The 16626-nt window shown below is 36.0% G+C and overlaps 1 protein-coding gene across 2 annotated transcripts; it reads left to right on the forward strand.

Moving 5' to 3' along the window:
• Positions 1–734: 734 nt before the first annotated feature.
• LOC306872390 (histone PARylation factor 1-like) lies at positions 735–6241 on the forward strand. 2 transcript variants are annotated; one of them, XM_079420915.1, is made up of 10 exons: positions 735–802; positions 976–1037; positions 1809–1950; positions 2605–2779; positions 2930–3116; positions 3269–3367; positions 3680–3830; positions 3987–4074; positions 4231–4403; positions 5222–6241. In XM_079420915.1, the coding sequence occupies exons 2-10, from the start codon at positions 976–978 to the stop codon at positions 5354–5356; spliced, it is 1212 nt and encodes a 403-aa protein (XP_079277041.1). In that variant the 5' UTR covers positions 735–802; the 3' UTR covers positions 5357–6241. The 2 variants fall into 2 exon arrangements, with proteins under 2 accessions (XP_079277041.1, XP_079277042.1); XM_079420916.1 differs by lacking the exon at positions 1809–1950 and having other exon boundaries at positions 743–1037; positions 5222–6230.
• Positions 6242–16626: the final 10385 nt, after the last annotated feature.

Raw genomic sequence — 16626 nt, forward strand, 5'->3', positions numbered from 1 at the left:
TGTCACCTCCCTCTGTGTCACGTCATGCATCATTTAGGCCGCACGTGGTCCGTGAATAGCCTAAATATCTCATTTGCATCGCTATAATTACAGAACTTAAAAAACTAAATAAATAAACGGAATAAACTATTGATTATATTGCAGTATCTAACATTGCAATAGAAAATTATAATAAGATAAAGTAGAAAATAAAAAAGGAGAATATAAATTACACTGTAAATTGCTATTTGTATGTTTAAGATGAAGATAAATATAAATTTTAATCTAAATATTAAACAAAAATATTTATAATCCAAAACGCTATTCTAAAGAAAAAGATCTGGACAAAAATAACAATTTGCGTTTGTGCATTTTATTCAGTAGGGACAAAATGATGAAAACAAACGTCACGACTTTAATTTTGCAATTTAATTAGACGAATTTAATCGATGTAGTCATTTTAAGAAATGTAGGAATTAATCTTAGTAAGAAAAGGTGTTTTTATATATATATATATATATTTTTTTTTTTGTTTTGTTTTTGTTTGTTTGTTTGTTTGTTTTCTCCCCTCCTTCTCTCTGTGCGTGGTTTATTTATTTCCTTCTATATCACTGCCTCACCCTCCACCCCAGTAGGTGGCGGAAATGCACCAAAGCTGGTTTGCCAACCGCCATTAAGTTCAAAGAAGAAGAAGACTTTAATTCTGAAATTGCTACCGGATGTTCAGAGCTTTTCTACCGGCTGCAGCGCTTTACGTGGAGACCGCGGGAAAAAGCAGCAGGCGCGATGTGAAAGCCGAGAATATTGGATTACATAAATTACAGTACTGTTCAACGGGTTCAGTCCCTCCTATTCCTCCATGGTTTTTCCCTATACCAGATGTAGATTTAGGCATTTATAAGGAAATCAAAAATAAAACAAAGGAAGTAGCAGTGAGGGATATTGTTAAATATTATCTGGATATGCATTTTTCTGACCATACATTCATATTTACAGATGGTTCCAAGGATCCAAAGACAGGACATGCTGGGTCAGCAGTATATACTCCAAAGAATGGGGTAATATGTCAGGAAATGATAACGGATAACTTATCAGTATACACAACAGAGTTGGTTGCAATTTTGGGAAATGATTTAAATAACTCAGTGATTATATCTGATAGTTATTCAGCCTTAGAACGCATTAAATCTGGGAAATCTATAAGAAATGATATAATTCATAAAATTTGTGTGGTTTTGTTGTATAAGTTAAATGCAAAGGATTTAAAAATCAGGTTTCTTGCAAAACAAACACTGAAACACAATAGAATATTACAAGTTCCATACAGCAAATCTGAAGCTAAAGTGTTCATTAAAGCATATGCAAGATCAAAATGGCAGGAGTATTGGTTGGATCATGATAAAGGGAGACATTTATATAATATACAACCAGAAGTGGATATAGGAAGGACAGAGAGTAGGAGTAGAAGAGAGGAAAGTATAATTACACGGTTAAGAATAGGACACACAGGGCTCAATTCTTCATTGAAGATAATAGGGAAACATCCAACAGGGAAATGCCAACATTGTAGTCATTTAGAAACTGCAGAGCATATTTTATTTCATTGCACAAAGTACAGCCAAGAAAGAAACCAGCTTTTTCAGTCTCTCGGAACGGTCAATCAGAATAATTTTACAATGCAAGGTTTTTTAGGGAAAACATCCAGTAACATTTATCACTTTATTATTAAGTTTCTAAGAGAGACCGATTTAGCCAAAAGGATTTAATTCCTTTTTTTTTTCTTCTTCTTCTTCTTGTTTTGTTCCAATATCGCTTGACTCACACTCCAGCCCAGTCGGTGGCGGTAATGCACCGTTACGTTGGTTTGCCAACCGCCATAAAAAACAAAAGAAGAAGAAGAAGAAGAAGAAAAGCGGCAGGCAGGCGGGCATGGCGGGGCGCGGGAAAAGAAAACCCAGATCTTCGCCGCAGGTGCATCATATAAACTTCATAAGTTCGTGGCCAGCTAGAGTAAAGTGTTCAGTTAAACTATTACTTTGAGTGTTTACTGAGAAGTTATATGCTGTAGCTCGTTTGTGAATGATTGTGGTTCATATGCCTTTAGCATCAACTAAGTTACACTTCTGTTATTTTGTTTGTACATTCATGTATAATCAGTGCTGTTAAATATTGTGTCAATAATCACCATGTAAATCTCTGTTGGTGTCTTCAGTGCTACTGACCTGCAGTTAGTTTCCCCAAACGTGTCAGAATCAGAACATTTGATCAGGTGCTAAACAGTTTAATTATCCTTCATCTGACTTCAGTTCATCGTGACAGACAGGTTACAGACATTGTAGTGTTTGTTCATTATTACAGTCATTTCGTTTTGGTCTAAAAGAGACCAGTTTGTTTGTCTTAATATAGGGCAATTTTATTAAACACTGTTTCTTTTTTTTAATGAAGAACAGATTATTTCAATCTTTTTGTTACATAAAATAATACGTTGAAGATGATCTCCTGGTTGACCTTTGCTCAAATGTTAGAAAAGTTAGCTCTCTCTTCCTGTCGTTTTATTATTATTATTTTATTACAGAAATTATTTATTTCTGGTAAAGTAACTTATTCAAATGTTGCCTGTTCCAGACAGAAACACCAAACGGGGAGGTGAAAAAAGCAAAAGAAGGGCAGAGGGACGAGAAGACCACTGTTACAGGGGAAATGAGAGAAGAAGTGGAAAACTTATACAAGCTCCGCATGCCTGATGATTTTTTCCAGTTTTGGGAATTTTGCAAGGGTCTTAATGCTGACTGTCCACAAGGTTATATTGATTGTTCCAGCACTATTCACATGTTTTTGCAGTATTATCATATGCATCCTCAAATTATTAAATATATTACAATTAATGAACTTAATTTAGTCTTGTTGCACTGCTGTTTAATCTTTGCATGTGTTTTTGTGTGCTTTACAGATGCCCTAAAGGAAACACTTGGGCTTCGGCTAGTTGGCCCGTTCGATATCCTGTCCAAAAAGCACAAAAGCTCATCTGCCTCTCAACCCAACTTTCACCTTCATTGGCGTTATTTCTATGATCCTCCAGAGTTCCAGACCATTATACAGGGCAACTTGGACACCCAGCACCACATGGGCTACTTCAGGTGACTGTTTACCTGTTGCAAAAAAGTTTCAAGGGTGATTGCATTAGCTATTCTTGGCATATCAAACTGCAACATTGCAGATTTTTTTGTATTGTGGCTAAAATAATGCTGTGTCTCAGTGTGAGTTCCTCACTGTACGTCTCCCTGTACAGAGATTTGCCTGATGCTTTGCCTGTGTTCATTGGGGAGAATGAAGCCAAAAAGGGCTGTACCATCACACAGATGGGGGACAACATCTTTGCAGCTGTTCTGTGAGTGTCTTCAGTAAATAATGAGTATAAATTAAAATGTATATAGATGCTGTGACTGGTCACCATTTCAGGTTGAAAGTTCCAAGGTTTATTTTTCTTAATTTTTAACATTTCTGTTGCCTTCATTATTTTATTTTAAATGGTATGTCGGTGTGACAGATTAATTAAAATTTAAATGAGAAAAAACAAAATGGTAGGATTTTAAATGTGACGTAAAACATTTGTTTGTTTTTAATATTCTATAATATTTAAAAAATATTTTTCATCTTTCTCTTTGCATAATGTTATTCTCTCTCCTGCCACACCATCTAGGCTGTTTTTGCAGAAGAAAAGGAAGGAGAGGGGACAACAGAAGAATGAAGCAGCTTTGGACCAGTTCGAAGATGATTTAAAGCGAGAGGCAGAGAGGTTGGATTTGCCTCTGGAGCAGAAAACTAAAGCTATGAAACAAAGAGAGAAAAAGGTATGTTTTATAACATGATGTAAAATGATTTGACAGAACCACCACTTTGTCTTTGTAAAATATGTGTGGAAAGTGTTGAGCTTTCCTTAAACAAATAAATAATGCAATCAGTAAATAAAAATGATTTGCTTATTTCCAGTCTGTTTTTTTCTGTAGGTGGTCACAAAGACATTTCATGGTGCAGGAATTGTGGTTCCAGTGGATAAAAATAATGTTGGATATAGAGAATTGCCAGAAACTGATGGTAAACCTGAAAACCTCTCTCAACCATTAACAGTGGCTACTGGGCTAATATGTGAAAAAATGTGTTATGCAACATCACTATCAAAATTTATAATGGGAGACAAAACAGTAAGACTTTAGTTTACAGTTTTTCCTCCTTCATTTTGTTTACCTGTAGCAAGTCTGAAGAAGATCTGCAAAGCAATCGCAGAGGCCAAAGATGATGAGGAGAGAATGAAAGCTTTTGCGCCCATCCAAGAAATTATCACCTTTGTTCAATTTGCCAATGATGAATGTGACTATGGCATGGGCTATGAGCTTGGGATAGATCTGTTCTGTTACGGCTCACATGTAAGATTAACGCACACATGCAAATAATCCAAATAAGGTTCAACCTTAAATCCTTGCACACATGCAATTTTTTTAATTATTTTTTTCCTCTTCGGTTGTCTATACCTTATGTATCTGGATACCAAAGTCAGGAACTACTTATTTACTATTGAACATGGTCTTTATCAGTTTTATTTATCTATTTAAACCTGTAAACAATAATGCTAATTAATAAGCAAAAATAAAAACATTTTAGTTACATAAATTCTTGAATATAAGTTTAATAATAAAAAGAATAGAAGATGATGATAAAATAAAGAACAAAGACAGACATTATAAGCCATAGAACAGACAATATTGCTGTTTGTTTATTGTTCAGATGGCATTATGCCTCAGCAGGTCTTTAGTGTCTCAGCAGGTCAACAGTAGATTTACATTGCAAGACATAATCAACAGAAATAATAGATTTTTCTAGTCTGTTTGCCACTTGATATAACTTACTGTTTAGATTAATTCCTTGCAAAGACAAGCATTTAATCCAGAAAATGTATTTTTTTTTTTTTTTTAAATATGTTTGTTTAAATTTTTATTTCAGTATGGACTCTGCATTAAGCCTTGCAGGCAAATGTAGCGTTTGTGTCCAGAGATTCTCAGAACATTAATTTTAATGCCTGCATAGCTGTTACCTTTAATAGCTTTCTGCTTTCCATCCAAGGCCATCTTCCAGCGAGTGTGTCCTTGCACTTTGCAGACACATTAATAGTCTTTTCTGACAGATTTCTCATGATATAGTGTTCTCCCGGACAACTGACCAATTTTATTTCTTCCACTTTTGGTAGTATTTCTATAAAGTGATACGTCAGCTGCTGCCAATGGCATACAATCTACTGAAGAGAGGTCTGTTTGGAGAGATACTGGAGGCGCAACTCACCAGCCGTTCCCAGGACAACCTTGACCAACTCGCTTCTGTCTGACGTATACTGAGAGGATAAGCTATTCAAAATGACTTCCTGTAAATGGTGTTGGGGTGGGGTCAGAGACAGATTACACTGCACTAAATTATGCTGTTAGGTGCTGCTGCTTTATTGAAAATGCTACGAACCCCAGGAAAGGTTAGTTTCTTAAACCTAAATTACTCTTTTCTAAAAGATGTCAAATAAACGAAAATTTTAACATTTCGTTTTAGGTTTAATTGGTTTAACATAATTAAAATTAATAGTCACATATCTTTTTAGCTCTCACTGCTCAGTCGTGCATTAAAAGTGAAATCAAATTGAGTTTTTCTCTCCATGTTTTTCATCCTGAGAATCAACATTTTGTAAGTAATACTGTGCCTTTCCAAACCTGAATTCCTTTTATTCACACTGTCAGTCCAGTAAATCATAGAGAAATGAGTTATAGCTGTTGAAAGTTCAGTATGTTGCATACATTATTTATGATTCTGCTTTCTGCATTTCCATTAACATATATTTTGCATAACCCAGTTGCTTGAAAGCAATGCTTCAATTTGCCAGTTTATTTGAGCAGAGACTGCTGAGTGCTGATCAACATCTTGGTTATGGTATCAGATCTGTTTGTTTATTTTTATGAAAGCAGAACACACTAAAGTGAGCTGATTCTTGTTAAAATGGTACCTTAAGTAATTTGTACTGAGAAAATTTAAGTTAGAAAATGAGTTTTCATTGTCAATTTCTTACTGTCTCCATCATCATTCATCGTTATGATCATTCCGTTATCGTTGTCCAGTACTGTTCCAAAGTAGATGTTTAATAGTGTATTTATTTATTTATTTATTTTTATTGCCTGTGCTGTGTGAAAGATGAAAGTGAATCATAATATATCCAATAGATATAATTCTGACAAATGTAAGTCTTTATTATCAGTATACTAAATATAGGTTTCAGTGGTCTAAAAAGTGTTTATATATATATATATATATATATATAGATAGATAGAGAGATAGAGAGATAGATAGAGAGATAGAGAGATATAGATAGATAGATAGATATATATATAGATGTATAGATATATATATAGATGTATAGATATATATATATATATATATATATATATATATAGATGTATAGATATATATATATAGATGTATAGATATAGATATATATATATATATAAAATAAATGCAACACATTTAATATACAGTCAAACCAAAAATTATTCAGGCACGTATATAATTTTTGATATTTTTCTTTACTATTGGTGCAGGACACTATAGTTCATTTATATACAGGGGGGAGTTATTTGATCCCCTGCTGATATACATTTGCCCACTGACAAAGAAATGATCAGTCTATAATTTTAATGGTAGGTTTATTTGAACAGTGAGAGATAATAACATCAAAGAAATCCTGAAAAACGCATTTTAAAAAAAGTTATAAATTGATTTGCTTTTTAACGAGTCAAATAAGTATTTGACCCCTTTGCAAAACATGACTTTGTACTTGGTGCCAAAACCCTTGTTGGCAATCACAGAGGTCAGACGTTTCTTGTAGTTAGCCACCAGGTTTGCACACATCTCAGGAGAGATTTTGTCCCTCTCCTCTTTGAAGATCCTCTCCAAGTTATTAAGGTTTCGAGGCTAAAGTTTGACAACTTGAACCTTCAGCTTCCTCCACAAATTTTCTATGGGATTAAGGTCTGGAGACTGGCTAGGCCACTGCAGGACCTTAATGTGCTTCTTCTTGAGCCACTCCTTTGTTGCCTTGGCCGTGTGTTTTGGGTCATTGTCATGCTGGAATACCCATCCACAACCCATTTTCAATGCCCTGGCCCTGACAGTACATGGGCCCCGTCCATCGTCCCTTTGATGCGGTGCAGTGGTCCTGTCAACCTTAGCAGAAAAACACCCCCAAAGCATAATGTTTCCACCTCCATGTTTGACGGTGGGGATGGTGTTCTTGGGGTCATAGGCAGCATTCCTCCTTCAAACACGGCGAGTTGAGTTGATGATAAAGAGCTGGATTTTGGTCTCATCTGACCACAACACTTTCACCCAGTTCTCTGAATCATTGGCAAACTTCAGACGGGCCTGTACATGTGTTTTTTTCTTGAGCAGGGGGACCTTGCGGGCGCTGTAGGATTTCAGTCCTTCACGGCGTAGTGTGTTACCAATTGTTTTCTTGGTGACTATGGTCCCAGCTGCCTTGACAAGATGCTCCCGTGTAGTTCTGGGCTGATTCCTCACTGTTCTCATGATCATTGAAACTCCACGAGGTGAGATCTTGCATGGAGTCCCAGTCCGAGGGAGATTGACAGTTATTTTGCGTTTCTTCCATTTGAGAATAATCGCACCAACTCTTGTCCCCTTTCTCATCAAGCTGCTTGGTGATGGTCTTGTAGCCCATTCCAGCCTTGTGTAGGTCTATAGTCTTGTCCCTGACATCCTTGGATAGCTCTTTGGTCTTGGCCATGGTGGAGAGTAATTGACTGCTTCTGTGGACAGGTTGTCTTTTATACAGGTAACAAACTGAGATTAGGAGCACTCCCTTTTAAAGCCCGAAAAACACTGCACTATTTCCGGCTGTTGCAGACGAAAGACTGCAATCTACATTGTGAAACAATTGTGGCAATTTCTGATTGGCCACGATTGTTTCACAATGCCAATCTTTCATCTGCGACAGCCGAAAATCGTGCAGTGTATCTCAGGCTTAAGAAGAGTGCTCCTAATCTCAACTCCTTACCTGTATAAAAGACACCTGGGAGCCAGAAGTCTTGCTGATTGATAGGGGATCAAATACTTAGTTGATTCATTAAAATGCAAATTAATTTATAACTTTTTTGAAATGCAGTTTTCTGGATTTTTGTTGTTATTCTCTCCCTTACTGTTCAAATAAACTTACCATTAAAATTATAGACTGATCATTTCTTTGTCAGTGGGCATTCGTACAAAATCAGAAGGGGATCAAATATTTTTCCCCACTGTAAGTGAGGATAGCATTAAAAAAAAAATAAACAGTGACATACCCAAAAATTCTTCAGAAAAATTTACAAAAATTTGGGACCAAAAATTATTCAGACACTCTGACCTGACCGTGTATTTTTTCTTTTAATTGCTGCGACCTTTTTACACCACAGACTGAACAAAATTAAGCGTTGCTTGGTAATTGGTTGACCTAAATTGGTATCATCTAATTGTCTACTTAAATTTAACAGTTGACAGCTATTCAACCTACCGACCTATCCAACATTACATACCTTTCTATCAAAGTTATCTGATATTATCAAGATGAATTTGTTCTGACTGTTTAAATTGAGTTCTTGTCATATTTTATTACCATTTTCTAAATTATAGCGAATAAACTACTTACTTTTTGTCATTTAGCAGACGCTTTTGTCCAAAGCGACTTACAAATAAGAAAAAGTAACTAAAACTAAAAGTTACAACTCTATAAATACTATATACCCACATATTTAAGAAAATAAACTAATTTGAGAAATGTTGAAGGTGTCTGAATACATTTTGGTTTGTATGTAATTATACATATTATATTTTAATAAACCGAGAGAGGATATTTTCCACTTGTTATTAGCAACATGAAGTGCATTAAATATCAAGAATTCCCAACCTGGGGTTAGTGAGTTTAATGTAAAGCTAATAATTAAAGTGTAAAATAAGTAATTTTAAATTAAAACACTATAAGATTAAATATCGTACACACACATATATAAACTCCTGTATTACTGCTATGAAGAGAGCCTGATATTTGGGGTAAGTTATCACAATGGAAACCTGCCATTAAATACCCTATAGAAATAAAAGTAGTTATCTCCCAGATAAAGTATGGCATAATTGCTTTGCACATACCTTGGTTTTTTATTTTGCTATCAAATCCTGTTATGAAATTCATAATTTTAAGTGTGCCTTAACTGCCCATCTGCTATTGGGTTACTGTATATTCAAAAATACAAGCTATTAAATCGATTTTGATTTTGCCTTGTCATGTGTAAGTGGGGGTTTGGCTTATGGAGGAGGGGAGTGAGTGAGAGAGAGCGAGAGGAGCACGGGAGGGGGCTACTCAACACAGCGATGAGAACATCGCTCATTTTGCGCGTCTCTTACACCATCGTGTATTTATCTCAGGCTTATCGTTAATTATCCTCATTCCTCCTCCATCTCGGTCAGTGTTTCAGCACTGCAGCATCGGTGCCTGTGCATGTGAACAGCGGAGTGCCGCAGGACACCGCGCTTGAGACCCGCACCGTACCGTCACGCCACAGGACATTCGTCTGTCTCCACTCTCCAATACAACCACGACATGAGTCGGAGCTTCAGCCCTGACATCTGAGGCCGGAGCACGGGTCTCGACCACCGCAGTATCGGGACTGCCAGATTCAGTTTCGCGGACGACATCACGCGCTGAGCCTGAATGTCAAAAAGCTCGGCAGAAAGTCAGAGCAGGGGCGGCTCCGTCCGAGACGTGAGGATGGCCTCTTCCAACAATACCTCACCCGAAGGAGGGTCTCCACCCCACCAGAACCGCATCCGCCAGGTCAGTGTGTGCGTGTGTGGAATTAACGAAGCATTCAGCTTTCTGGTGTTGTGTGTGTGGGCGAGCGTGACACCCTTGTTTCGCGGTCTTGTGGTCCATGATGCGGAGGATGAGGCGTTGTCCTGGTTACCGAATCTTTCTAAAGCATCGGTAGACTATCGCAATGTAGCCTGTTTCATTTCATAATGGCAGTGTTGTCTCTGTCTCATTGAATCTATGTAAAATTCTGCTAAATTTACAGAAATTTGCTGTACAAATACACTAACAACCAAACTTTATCTTAGCAAGCCTATCCATTAACTATTGCCCATATTCAGTCATATTTCATTTTACGTTATGTGTATTTTTCACTGTAAAGCCTATACAGTTTTTTTTTTTTTTTTTTTTTTTTTTACCTGCACAATGTTTTGTCTTGCAAATGTACATTTTAACCATAAGTGTACAATTCATACTTCTCACACTTCATAAAAACATAATTTTTCTTTATGGTAAGCTAACAATATTTAGCCATTTTATATAGTTTTTTTCCCGTATATGCCTATTGCATTCGCTTTTCATCTTTGTCCAGTCTATACGTGATGCTGTAGTGACCGTGTGTGTTGACTGTTAGTGAGGTTTCACACCTGACAAACTGCATGGTTAGAGCAGCATTGTTTTGATCCTTAGGTGCCATTCTGGTATGTTTCCTAAGTAGCACTGCTTGAGATTCAGTTTATTAACTGTGGTGTTTTACGCATGAAATCACAGCTGATGACCCTGCAGAGCTTGTTAAATAAATAAAAAAAGAGAATATCCAAACAGTGTTTTTTCTATCACATTCTCTTAGGAGCCCTACAATAACAAGCTTAGCCTCAATCATCTCAGTCTGCTTATTCACTAAAGCCAATTCATCAATAAAAACCGGCCATAAATAAGTGATGGACTGGCTGAGTCATTTAGGGCATTAGCTTGTCTGCATGGATGCATAGATGCCCTTCCGTGTCACTCAAAGGTGTAGCCTGTGTGATTTGTTGCTCTAAGCTTTCCCAGAGATATTTTCCACTCTATTTTCTTTATTATTTCACTTTTAGAGCTGTCAAGGCTTAGTGCCTGTGGTGGGGTTTTCTTCATGGTCTGTTGAACTACATTTAAACTCTAGGTCTAAATTCGCCTTCCATCTGTCCATTCTGATGGATCCTAAATCAGTCTTCTCACTGTTTCCGCTCTGACATCATGGTTGCACCCTTCCAAGTGCTGTTGTCAGATTTAGCTGGTATGAATTAAACTGTTCAGCCATGACAATGCTTTGCATAGCTCTTGTATCGATTCTGAATTTATATCCCACAATTCAGACTTTTTTCTCAGAATTCCGAGGGATATAAAGTGAAACTTTGAGGAAAAAAGTCAGAGCTCTTATAGATAAACAAGAATTATAATTTTTTTTTTATTATTAATTGGAGGAAACAGGCTACCATTTAACACAGACCTACATCTTGAAATAAAAAAAAAAATAATAATAATTCTACTTAATTGCAAAAAAGGCCTAATATTACCTAATTTGATGATGCTGGGTTGAAAAACCTAAAAAAAAAAAATCATCCTGTACATTGTCATGTTTGGACTGTACATCCACAACAGGCACTGTACATTTTTCCCACAAATTAAGAATGTTTTTTCAAACAATGTTTTTGTCAGCTTTAATGCTCTTGTCAAAATAACAAAAGCAGTCAAATGTGAGAAGTTTTAATGACATGAAGTATCTTTTTACTTTTACAATCTGCAAAAGAGTGCTTGGAAAACTTTTTTTCCCACAAAATATGTAATTTTCAGTTGCTGTTTGCATGAAGAAAAACAACCATAGCTGTAGCTTCAAACAATAAGTTTGCATGTTCTTCTGTCACTGGCCATAACCTTGAAATTAGGCAAAAAATAATGCATTCAGAATCACTCAAACGTGAAAACCTGGCACAAAAGAAGATATGAATCATGTCTTGTTTTGTGGCAGCTTTTTCTGGATAATACAAAATTTCTTCACCTTACAAATGGTTGTCAAGTAAAAATGCTACAAAATGCACACCATGCGTTGTGAGAAAGGAATATTTTTTAATCAGCACCCCAAAATTATAGTAAGAAACAACATGTATTGGATTTTATTCAGCAAATATGATACAGATATAGATTATATGGAATATGCACAGCTTAAAAATATTATTACCTGTTGTGCATATGCTAAAAGACTGGGCAGAACTCGTTTTCCAAAGCTATTTCCTGTCTAAACTCACTCTAATGCAGTTTCCTATTGGGTCCTGAGTTATGATATGAGAGAGTGCTGTCAGGGTCTCTCTGGGTAATTAGATTTCAGTAATGGACCAAGCACTGCAGGCGTATACACCCAGGCGTCGTCTTATTGTATGAATACCATATACTGGCACTCCTAAATCTTTGTTCACTGGCTAAAACAATGTTCATTTGAATATGTGGAAGTCTAGCAATTAATAAATGCAGTGTGATCTTGGTTTGGTTGTAATTACAGCAGTCAGTTTAGGAAGTAATATTGCATAATTTAATTCAGTTAAACTGCAATCTATTCCTAAATTCTGTGCACTAAATTCTTGAGTGGGATGAATAGAGGAGGGGAGTGGTCCGAGAACAACAGGGCTAAGTTATGGTGCTTGTGATGCAGGCCTAAAAATAGGCTACCATCAGTCTAGTCATTCCTGCCGCCATACTCTGGTTCTCCTCAGGAGTGGGTAGTGTGTTTCTACCTGCAGGGCTGGTTGGGAGGGTGGTATTCGATTGCACTTCAGCTGCATGGAACCAGTTGTGAGTGGATGGAAGGGTGGCACAAACACTGCTGTACAGAGCACTGTAGTGGGCAAAGTGTTTGGTATTTTCAGTGTACTTGGGATGTTCAAGCTATTTGTGAGACTAAATTTTATTTTTAAGTATATTGCAAATATATGACAAAGAATTTACCTTTTCTAAGGTAATAATGTGATGAGATTTAGCTGTAAACTTGGCATAGTGAGACTTTTGATTGTCAGTATAATGTCTGGTCTACTTCACAGCTTATTCTGTGAAGAACCTCCGTCATACAATGCAGTCACATTAGTGAAACTTCAGTAAAAGGTCCGTTGTCAATAGTGTAGTGATCTATGAAGTACAGCTCACACAGAAATCACTTTCAAAACAAGCAGCTTTCTGTTGAATTCATGTCAGCAACTTAAAATCTTCAGACCTTCTGTTGGGATTTTGCATTTTTCACTCTCATACGAAAATACTTTTGACTGGAAATTTCACCAAGCAGCAGTAAATGTGACCACATCTTAAGACAGAGAGAGACCTCCTGACTAATAGAGTGTAACAGTGTCTGTAACCCCCCCGGGTCCGCACCACCACACCTCGTTCTTGTTCCGAGTGGGTCTCGATTCCGGGTCTCCAGCGTGGGAGGCGGGTGCTCTTACAAGGAGGTTAAAGGCCATGACCTCTAGCGTCAATCGCTAGAGCGATTCTTTTTGAGATCCGGGGAGTGAGGTTTACCTGCACAGCGCTTACCCACTGGCCTCCATTACATCTGTCCACATTTTCAGAGCATGAAAGTATATTTACCTTAAAGCATTGTAAGCCATGAACCAAACCATCCATGAGGTGAATCATCACCAACTTTGATTTAAAACAAAAAAGTATTTTAAAATCAGACAAAAAGACAAAGGTGCAAGACTGTTTACTTGACAGCTTTTAGGGAAAGAACTACAATCCCATGAAGAACTGTGAATGATAATTTGGATAAAAATTATTGATAGACCCTGTTGAAAAAACCAGCATATGCTGGTAAGGTATGGCTGCTGGTTTGAGTTGGTTTAAGCTGGTCCTTAGCTGGTCGTGTGTTGGTCCTAAGCAACTAGCTCCTGCTCAGGCCAGCTTAGGGCCAGCACATGACCAGTTTAAACCAGCACATGACCCTCTTAAACCAGCACATGACCAGCTAAGGACCAGCTCAAACCAGCAGCCATGCTTCAAAACATAGATTTTTCTTTTGGCACAGTTTGTTTGTTTTGATTCTCTGATTGGTGTAGATTTTTAGCATCATGGGTAATGTAGTTTCCTCACCAGGAATTGTGCTGTTAATTTTTTATTTTTTTTTTTAATTTTATCATTGCATCATTGCAGGCTGATAACTTCAGCTGAAGTAAATACAATGGATTAACAACCTTGTTAGGTTTATAAGCAGTTACTCTATGGAGAATTCCTCTATAGGCTTTTGATATGTATTGAAGGTTCTGGCCACAGCTCATTGTGCTTATTTTACTTCAGCAGTTTTAGCAACTTTTCTCATTTTCTTTTAATTCAATGTACTAAAATAACTAAATAATAATAATAAAAAAAACTACAATAACTATAATTCAAATAACCATTTAGATTTATTAAAAATAATGATTTCTATGTAATATGCATCAGGTGGTCAGTGGTCATACTGTGTGTGATCTAATAACATGAAATATTAGTATGTCATTGTATTCATGTCACAATTATTTTGAAACACTTTTTCAAAGATTTAGATCCAACAGGTATAATTCTTGTATACTGTATGTATTAATGAGAATATTATTGCCTTGCCGATATTCAGAGGACTCCACCCTTTATACTGAGACTAATAGATGCTCTGTAATTCTACAACCCCTTCAAGTTCACATACAAAGTAACCAATAGTCTTTTGAATACCAGAGAGTGGAATTATCAATCTGCCGTAATGTCTTTTAAGTTTTCTCATTAATATATCACCATGTTGCCAAAAACCTGCTGTTTCATGTGCATTATGATGTATTATACTCAATAATTTATGGCACTGCTTTCAGCTGTAACTTATTTTACAGCCAAAACTATCTGAACAGGTGCTATACAATCTCTTAGATCTCGTGTGGCTCACCGTTTCTGTTCATCATTTCTCTCTTGTCCTCTATTTGTCCATAATTCACTCACTCACTCAGTCTCTCTCTCCCTCCTCCCTGTGGGGAGAAGTATGATGTGATGTACAGGAAGGAGACTGTAATGGAGCAGAAGGGTTTTTTATTGCATTACACAGCTGCATGCTGTTGCATTGTGGGTAGTGGGTGCCAGCCCAGTCCTGCCCTCTGAGGACTGTTTCTATAGCAACCTTGCTGTCCAGCGCTGTCTACACACAACTTAAAACTTTAATGATCATCATTATTGACCATGATCATCTATTATCATCATTGCCCACATTATGATTTCGAAATTTTCGATGCCATATGAAACTTTGCACAGATGCTATAAATGTTGATGTTTGCTAAACTACAGCAGGCTGTATGGTAGAGTTCCACTTTGTACCACTGAATTTTAATATTATCATAACTATTACAAGATTACAGTGCTGGATGCTTGACATACTTTAAAGTTATAAATCAGTCCTTACATGCACCATTTGACAATAAGTCAGTAAAGGGTAGCTGACATAAAACATGAATTACTTCAAAACTAGGCCTACTTCAAGCAGTGTTTTTCTAATGAATTGTTAATAAATTCCTCATATTAGAATACATAGGATATTTATACTTTTTACTAACTTGATAACACTTTACAATAAGGTTCTATGTATTACTTTAGATAATGCAATGGCTGAAATAACAATAAACAATAGCCTACTGTAAAAGTGTTTAATGGTAAATGTTTTTCATGGTACATTTAATGCAAAATTTCTTTAGCATTCCAAGCTAAATAAAAAAAAAACATGGATGTAAAATAATATATTTCTAAATCAGTATTAACCTAGATTAATAAAAGCTGTAAAAAATGTTGTTGTTGTAGAAAAAAAAATCTCATGTATGTCAGGTGTAAGATAAGATGGCATTGCATGGCTGACAATATGTACTAGATATAATATTTTAACAATTTTTCAGGTATTAATATCAAAATTATCATTTTCTTTCAGACCTAGCCAAGATGCAAGATGTAGATTTTGTTTATCTGGATTTGGTGTAATGCTAATTCACTGAAAAAAATTCCGTATGATTATTCATATGGAATTGTTCTGTATTATGTTTTCTGAAATACTATGTTAAATATGCAAATGAGGCACTATCTAATTAAATATGCACTAAATGCCACACAGAAATCTGAACATTGGATAGAGTTCAGAATTTTTAATTAATTTTGTTGAATACAGTGTTGGGAAATACAGTGTTACTTTGGAAATGTAATAGGTTACAGATTACAAGTTGTAATAAGTAGTGTAACCGTATTAAAGTAATGTATCCAATTACATTTGATTATTTTTGTATTACTTTTCTAAATTTCTAACTAGTGTTTTCAACTGTTAATCATTTTGAAATATTTAAAGCAGGCAGAGTTAACCTTACAATAGTACTCAACACTGGTTACTGTCAGACTTTCACAATCCTTCGTCACCTGAATTAACATTATAATAATTGAATTTTAAAGCACAGCCACCACAAATCAGACTTTAACACCTCTTTTTACTTTGAGATTGTTCTGAGGTTAAATACAGTTTTAAAATCATAAGATATGATACTGTTTTTGAAATAAAATCTTTGCATAGCTATGACAGGAAACACTGGTATCTAACAATGTTTTGGGAAAAAAAAACACTTGATCTTAAAAAATAAAGCATAAACACATACCCAAATTGGAAATAAAACGGTTATCAAATAAGCATGTGTCCTATTCTTTGTCCTAAACAACACTGGTTTCTCATATTTTAGAGCAGTCAATGCAATTTG

This window comes from Barbus barbus (genome assembly GCF_936440315.1).
Source record: "Barbus barbus genome assembly, chromosome: 7".
Classification (NCBI taxonomy): domain Eukaryota; kingdom Metazoa; phylum Chordata; class Actinopteri; order Cypriniformes; family Cyprinidae; genus Barbus; species Barbus barbus.